Genomic DNA, 9208 nt, shown 5'->3' with positions numbered 1-9208 from the left:
TGAGAAAATCAATATGAGAGCTTACACAAATTGGAATATAAAAAAATATTATAGATTTCGGTCAACTTTGAAGCAATATGAAAACCACACCATATTAGAAAAAGAAATCAGAAAAAGATACAAACTAATAATTGTAAATCTTTTGAAAAACTTCTATGAAGACAATATTCTTAGTAACATCTCCTTGGCTACTGTCTTCATTGCATATTAATATCTTCAAACCATCTCTACTCTTAACTCTGGAAATAGCAACATACAATTGCCCATGAGAAAACACTGGCTTTGGTAAATAGACACCAACTTGAGATAATGATTGCCCCTGACTTTTGTTAATGGTCATCGCAAAAGACACAATTAAAGGAAACTGTCTTCTTTGGAACTTAATATGCATTCTTTCATCAGATGGCATCAAATTCATCCTAGAGATATAAACAACTTTCCAATAAGTGTCCCAGAGAGAACGGTAGCACCAATTACATTTGGACCAAGGTAGTCAACAATAAGTCTTGTACCGTTGCATAAACCAGTAGAAATGTCTAGATTTCGCATGAGCATAACAGGTACACCTTCTTTAAGAACCAACTTGTGATCAGGAATCCCAGAACTTCTAATACCATTTAAAAATTCAGTGGTTAACCAATCAGCTTCAATTCCAATTTCTTCATTGACTTTCCATACTGAATCAGAGCTAAGATAAGTTTTTTCATTTCCGGGAAATAATGACAATGCATATTGATTGATTGAATCAACAGCATCTAGAGTTGGAGCAAGAATTGCTTTATCAGAACAGTATTCTACAGAACCAACATTTTGAAGAATATCAGGGTACATTAATTGAACAATATCTGCAATAGGGTTCGAAGTTTGTTGGATTAACAAATCATTAGGAATTCGAACGTCAGACTGACCATCATTATAATAACCCAAATTACCATCACCAACATCCAAAACCCACGTTGCGAAATCTTTAATTTCGTCATTAACTGGAGAGCATTTATTGGTCATCAACCTCATATTCTCAGTTAAAGTCAACACCTTGCAAAAGCGCCACAAACGTGAGGAGTTAATTGTTGACATAACTATTTCTGCTCGCCTACCTTTGGGAATGACGGGTAGAATTTGACGAAAGTCACCGCCCAAAACAACAACCTTCCCCCCAAATGGAATATTAGAATTGCCATTGATTTTGGACTTCATTATATCCCTCAAAGTCCTATCTAAAGCCTTAAAAGCATACCGGCTAACCATTGGTGCCTCATCCCAAATGATTAAGCTAGCAAGTTCCAACAATTCGGCTTTAGGACTTCCTAATGGTATCCCACAACAGGAGTCCTCATTCAAAGCAAGCGGAATGGAAAATAATGAATGAGTTGTCCTACCACCTGGTAGTAAAAGGGATGCAATGCCACTTGATGCAACATTTAATATAATCTTCTTCTCAGACCTTAGTTTGTACGTCAAAGTCATCCATAAAAAGGTTTTCCCAGTTCCACCATATCCATACACAAAGAAAAAGCCACCATTTTTTGAATTTACAGCAGCAATAATTTCCTCATATATTTTGGATTGGCCATCATTCAACTTGCCAAAACATTCTTCATGCAACCGACTCATCTCTACGGCATCAAAATTGAGCTCGTTGAGAAGCAACACATTTCCATACTCAACCAAGGTGTTAGCTTCAACCCAAGGCATCCCAGAAAAATCCTTAAGGGATTTTCCATTGACCATTAAAATCTTTTCAATCTCCATTAAACACAGGTCCTTAAGACGATTTTCTTCAATAACCAAATCTACCAATAATTTCATAAATGCAATAACTAAATCTCTTTTAAAGAAATAAAATCTTCAAACTTAGGAATATGGAATCTAGTATAACAATCAAACATACACTAAATATATATGACAAAATTAAATAAGTTTAATGCACAACATTAATACCTGGTTTGCTATGAGTCTTTCGGAGATCATACTGAATATCATCGGCAAGTTCTTGCCATGTTTTATTCCAGACATTCAAAGGATTACTTAGTGTGTTACCCAGTAAATACGTAGCAAATAAGTTCCTTACATGCACGGCTGAGGATATTGTAGCTACATTGTTTATAGCATCAATGAATTCCCGATCAGCTTTTAACAAACCCATTGCATCACATGTATCTCGATAAGTCTCATAGGTGTGATCTTTATGTGTTCTCAAAGCATCATAGCTTATGCAACCTCATTGAAAAGTCAATAAAAGTCGCAAGTAGTATAACTCACCGCATCCCGGAGCGACAAAGTTAATCCGACCAATAGTAAAGCCTTGTTGCCTTGGTTTCCATTCTTTCCTTTTTTCATCAAATACAAATGCAGCTGGAAATTCAGCATATGTCAAGTGCCTTCCTTGAGCATACTTCGCATTTGAGACCATCCACGCAGTGAACATGCTATCCTTCAATTTGTTCTTTCGATACACGTTCCGAAGGGGTTGTTCTTCTTTGAATAAGACGACTTGTTTCTTGGGCAAGTGATAAATGAGTTTCTTCACAGGTGGCCACTTGTAATGGATTTCAAATCCAAATAATCTCCATAGAGCTTCACATGGTGAGAGATATCTACAATCATAGTATTGTTTAATTTCATCCACTTCTTCTTCTCGATCCTTGTTTGCTGGGGGCACAGACATTGACATTGTGACCCGATCAACTCCCTTATTAATGTATTTAAATAAATATTTTATGGAGTTGGCTTTATTGCAATACTCAATGTTAATATGTGCACGATATTTCATCAACAACTTTGGATTGTAAGGAACAACATATCTATTGTCCAAAGGAACTCCTTTCCTGATAGTGTCTACACCAGTGTTTCTTCTTTTATATATCAGATAACCATCACTATCGAACGTTGTTGCTCCTACAAATGTTTTGGGGAAGAATTTCGAGCAATGACCATTCTTCATGCAAGGAGAATCTCTGTTACTCAATCCACATGGACCATGAACCATATAGTTGGATACACACTCAAACAATTTTGGAAAACGCTCAGGATCAGGCAGCTCAGCACAAATAACAGAATCAATCATATTAGGAGAGCGTAACTTGTTTTCCGTGCTAAGCCACAGTAGAATATGAGCATGAGGCAATCCTCTTTTTTGAAACTCAATATTATATGTGCCTAAAAATAATACCAGAGTGGTGGCATTTAAATGATAGACCATTTATACATTCACTAAAAAAATCCAACATAACATAATTGAATATTATATTATGTCATATAACTTATTATATACTATAACTTTGACTTAAAACATACCTGCAATAGCCTTTCCAAAGAAATCACCATTCTTTAAATCAATGATTAATGCATTTAACTTCATATGGAAGACACGACAGGCTAAGTCGGGTCGATCTGATGTCTATCAATTTCTGGCCATTTAGGATTGCAAGTCATTGTCAAAAAAAGGTCAGGATACCCATAAGTGTTGGAGATAGCCATGGCATCTTGGCAATTGTTGAACATATCACGCTTGCCTCCCTTAAAAGATGCAGGAAGGTAGACTTTTGATCCAACAGTTGATGAGCAAGTATCACCACGTGTCATTGCTTCTTCAATTCCTTCAAGAAAATGTCTTCTAATACTTGTTTGGTTGTTGCGGTAGTAATACAATCTCTGAGACTCAACCATTGAATAGCAGTCAACCACAAATTGTTGGAACAACCGTTTAGATAAGAATATTCTCTTGCACTCAAACCGCATTTCAAAGAGCCGAAATACAACCCATTCACGCAATGAAATGTTATCACGCCTAGGGTCTGTGTTCACATTATAAGCATTTGCAAAATCAATATCATCAGAAAAACCTTTCTCACCGTATGGGAAAAGAATCGGGTATTGCAAGGGAAGGAAGGAAGAATGATTCTCATAAATCCTTTGAAAATGGCCATTCTTGGTACGAAGAATAATATCACGCCCACAATCAGAACTATCAAAATCACCAACTAAACACTTGGAAGATTGGCCACTTGGAAGATTGTATATGTTGGGATCAACTAAACAACTCCTGAATAATCTCAAAGAAACATTCTCAGCATCACCTTGTTCGACATAATCACAGACTTTTCTAAACGTTTGAGCTAAACGATTAAATTCATCAACCATTTTGATCAAATCAGCAACCAGTGCAGGATCAAGACTACTATCTCCATTGTTACTGTTTAATCAGACATCATTAATAAGAAATTAACTATTTAGACATATAAACAAACAAAGAGAATAAATAAAATATAAAAGTAATTAGAGCTAAGTACCTGAAATGTTTCAATCTATTTTCAACTTCATTCCTTGTGTCGTATATATACAACTGAGCAAATTTGGGAGATGCACCTTCATCAGGGAGCAAACTACCTATACGATGTTAATTCTGGCCACCAATAATGAACTGAGGAGGACCGTGGCCATCATTAACATTGGAAATAATTTTACCACCAATAGATGTGAATGCAAACATACTATTATATGACCGAATATTGTCCAGGAAATTTTGACTCCTTGGATCATTTTTTGTAAGTAAATCTAGTAGTAATTGAGGGGGATCCTTCAAGTAAGGAATGGAAATTTTCCCTTTCGAACAACAAATAGAGGCAACTGGATCAATTGAAGATTTAGTCTTTTCAGCTAGTTCTTCATGCTATAATGTTACTCCACAACACTTACAAATCATATCCATTTCCCCAAGATCAACATAAGCTGCGTAATTGAATAATAAAAGTAAACATGTAGTAGATTGATTATTTTTTATGTATCTTAAATCAATCAAAGCTTACTTTGTTTTTCAACATCAAGTAAATTGAATTTGGTATGAAATTCCTTTGAAGCAAGCTTGACAGATGAAGGACTGTTGCTGGATCCTATATAATATTAAAGAAATAAAGAGAATTAAATAAGAATCAAATAGTGGCATTATTTAATTTAATAAGAAACATATATAATTTAATTTAATAAGGAACAGCTTGAATCAAATAAATAAAAATTAAACACAAAATAATATTTAGTTTAACTTTTTTAACTGCATATATATCAAGCAAAAAAGAAATTCTGCTTCCCTTGACTATTGGTAGCATTATTCTTTACATTAATTTTAACTCAATAAATTTGAGAATATTCGAGTATATTAAACTGTTATGTGCTTCAACATGCATTTCATTGACTACTAATAAATTACTATAATTAAAGACATGAGAACACCTATACATATAAGTGTGTGGATGATATATATAGTACTAAGACCTACCTGTATTTAGATCTACATTGAATTGAGATGGATTATTTGATGAGCCTTCACCTGAGAGAGTCCATGATGACACTGGAAAAAAACAACCTTGGAGCTATTAGTATTAATGAAATCAAATATATAACTTATCATAATTGAGGGAAAAAACATAATCCATTACACAAAAATAGTTACTCTTACTAATCCTCTGTTTTTTAGGACGTTGTAAATTAGGTTTTCTTGGAGCATGCCCACGTTTATACCTCTTTTCAATAGTCTCTAACACTTGTAAACATGTTGGAACTAAGTTATTGTCAAAATTATATTTAAATTGATGTTAAGATAAAATAAAATATACCGGTAGTACTCTTCGCTTTATCCTCCGAGACATCTTGGATTTGATTAGAGATATCTGCATATGAGAAATACACGGATAATATTTAGTAATTTATGTGGTTACAAAAAAAATAGAGAGGACATGATAAGAGAAAAAGAATACAATATGTTCCAGAAATAAAAACAATAATTTCTAAAATATCACAACTCTATATTATGCATACAAAAAAAGTTAGAGTCAACATTTTTTCTTGATCTACAAAAAAAACTAAAACATTGTTCTAAATATAATTGGTGAGTAAGAAAAGAAAAAGGCATCAAAACATACTATTTCTATTGCTAGCAGTCTGCGGATAAAAACAAAAAACAACTATCCCTACAATATAATCCTAAAGTCAATTATTTACTTACCTTATTTAATATAATATAAGCGAAGAGTAAAACCAAGATTAAGCAATTTCAATTTAGTAACTGGGTATACAATAATGAACGTAATTAACGACTGAGGAATTAGTACCTTGAAGAGGAGCATCCATGTAGTTAGTGCTTGTAGGAATGAGCTTGTGAGTAAAAAGGATACAAATTATAAAGAACCTCAGAGTTGAATTCCAGCCCTTATATAGAGGATGAACTCAAGATTATGAAAGTGTTTCACTGCTCTAGCAGAAAAAAAGCAACTGGGTATACAATAGAGGGTTGGTGAACAAAACGTGATGAATGTAAAATAGTTTATAACAAAAAAAAGGACAAAGTATGGGTTTAGTGTGATGAATGTAAAATAGTTTAGCAAAGTACTTGATAATGGATGCAAACCACATTGTGTGTCCATCACTCTAGCATGAAAGAAAATATACTGGGCAGTCAATTTAAAGAAGAATTTGCAAGGTAATAAGAATATAATATATTATAATACACTGAAACTGGATACTAACCTAAAAAGTAGAAGTAAAATTGGTGAAGTAACATGCACCCATCTCATAAGCATTAAATGCACTCACATCATGACATTAACTAAACCATCTCATTGTCATTCAACTGATATCATCTCATAGTATCAGATTGATGAAAGAAGAAGCAATAGATTGAACCTACATGAGCACTCCAATTTTTTCAAACGGTGTTAAATAAGTAAAGTACCACATCATGTCTCAATATTTCACTTTGATGAAAATAAATGGATGATTTAAACCACAATCAAGAGATATGGATTCAGAACAGATTTTGACTGATTCAAAATTTTGTAGATATGTTGACCAAATGATTAAGATGATTCAAAAAAAGGTTTTAAAAGATTATCATTGAGTGTGAACTTATAGTCTGTGTCATAAGTTGAACAACAAAAAGATTTAACATTAGTGTAATTATACCTCTTTAATTTTGATAATGTATCTTATCTTTATTATTTTTATTTTTATAAAGAGTTATTAGTTGAAAAATCTCATGTAATGGTTCAAAGGCATTGTAACTAAGATAATATATAGGAATAAAGTTGACTAAAAGTAAACACATAAATAGAAAAGAAAGTAAATTTACTTTTATCTGAATGTTCAAACGTGAATTATTTTGTCTTTGAGGACAATAAAAAATAGTTGGTACTCAACAGTGTTGTAAACAACAAAAAATATTCTTACTTAACATTCTTGACTTGTAGTCTAAAAAATAAATACTTTCAAACAAAAACGATCATGAATATGAACTTATAAAGGGACAAACCTAGGTATGCTCATTGCTCTTTGATAGTTAGAATTCTCAGCCTTGGAAACTTCGTAAGCAAATATTACATTCCTTATCATTATATTCCATATATAAGGTCCAAATTCGAAATTCCAATAAGTTTCTAGGGAATGAAACAGAACATACTGGAAACATACTTTAAATTAGACATCCAACATAGTCTTGTACATACTGCTGATAAACAACTCCAACAAACAACTAATAGTCCCAAAAACTCAAGTAAAAATAAATAACCTAGTGCAAATAGTATTTGAAGGCTCTAATCAGATTACACAGTATAAACTTCCACCATGTAGGAATCAGAATCAGATAGCTCCCACAACTCAATCCTGTGAACTCGAGAGGAATTCCGAAGTCTTCTAAACTCACTCTGATAGAAGTCACACCACCCAGCAGCCAAATAACCAACCCTCGGTCCACTACCAAATAAACTTCCAATTGAGTTCCGTGCAGGAAGCCATGTGATGTGCCACTGTGTGAAGGTGTAATCAGGCAGACGAACAGATATCACAGAAGGCAAGTGAGGGAAAAATATTTGTTGGATACGGCTTGAAATAGTCTACAAAAAGGCAATATAAAAAATTAATGTCACCGAAATCAAAATTTACAATTTAATATTACTTAACAAATTAAACAAACCATAGTTTGACGGCCAAGTATGTGAGCATCATTGATAGTAGCCTCCCAAATTTTCTCCATCCATGGAGCGTCATCCAATCCATCATCTGAATCATCATCGCTGGAAAAATCAACACCATTATTGTCTTCCACACCAAGAACATTAGGATTTATTTGACCAACTAATGGAGGAGCAGTATTGTATACAATCTCTCTTCCCATGGGGTCATAAATGTGGATGTCAAATATGGAGTTGCCACGATAGATGAAATGTATCACAACAGTCATCTCCAGATGGTGAACTGCACGCAACGCCACAAATCCAGCACCAATTCTAGTCTCGCCATGGTTGTCGTAGTATGAAAAGTTGAGTCTGTTGCCAATAGGGTCTCGAAGTTGAACTGCACCATTGATTTCATGTCCAACAGCATCATGAAATCGCCTTGGCACAAGAACATAAACCTATACATTGAACACATATTCCAGTGAATGCAAATAATTTATAAAAAGATAAACATGTAAAATAATTAGGTATCAATGTACAAAATAAGTTAAATACCATCAAAGGATGGAGTGGTCTAATGAAAATCCTAGGATTGGAGTGAGGGGATCACAACCGAAGAACATACATTTTTGTCGGAACTTAGTACCTCCGAGAGAACCTAGCAATAGTCTCACATGACAAATTATTAGTATCGAAATTAAAAAAGATAGTCATTCTGCTGATCATAATCTAATTATAAATTAATTTTTAATAAGTGTTGGATTTCAACTGCTATAGATATCAAATATTTCAAGTATTAAACATATGATTCATATTATAAAATTTAAATAGAGATGTAAACATAGAGGATGTCACATTGGAGAACGGATTGGGACATGTAAACAATCAATAAAGGATCATGTAAATAGTGATTCCATATGAACAACACCATCTAAAAGTGAGAAATATAACATTCTGACTTTATTGAAATCAAGATTAAAAACATGCTATTTTACTCCAAAAGGTAATCTTCTACAGAAACAGGTAAAACAAAAAATGGAAATAATTTGTAAGCCAAGTACAGGAAATTTTTTCTCACAATCAACAATGTAAAATGTAACTTTCTTGATCAAATTGAGGACTCTTTTAATAAGGTCGACTATTTGATTCAATAATCTTGACTGTGTGATATCAAACTCAGGTTCAGTAGGTTGAACAGAAATTGGGCCTTTTTATGAAAACATTCAAAATGAGGTTTCAAAGAATCCTAATGCATCAAAACA

General features: G+C 33.3%; 1 protein-coding gene across 1 annotated transcript; it reads right to left on the bottom strand.

The window, feature by feature from the left end:
- Window positions 1-414: 414 nt before the first annotated feature.
- Window positions 415-3361, bottom strand: LOC130725289 (uncharacterized). Its single transcript, XM_057576531.1, has 4 exons — window positions 3298-3361; window positions 2263-3159; window positions 1942-2079; window positions 415-1793 (listed from the first exon to the last, which is right to left on the bottom strand). The coding sequence occupies exons 1-4, from the start codon at window positions 3359-3361 to the stop codon at window positions 415-417; spliced, it is 2478 nt and encodes an 825-aa protein (XP_057432514.1).
- Between the last annotated feature and the right edge of the window lie 5847 nt (window positions 3362-9208).

This window comes from Lotus japonicus, chromosome 6 (genome assembly GCF_012489685.1).
Source record: "Lotus japonicus ecotype B-129 chromosome 6, LjGifu_v1.2".
Lineage (NCBI taxonomy): Eukaryota > Viridiplantae > Streptophyta > Magnoliopsida > Fabales > Fabaceae > Lotus > Lotus japonicus.
The sequence above is the reverse complement of the archived record's forward strand: the minus strand, read 5'-3'. Positions and strand labels throughout refer to the sequence as shown.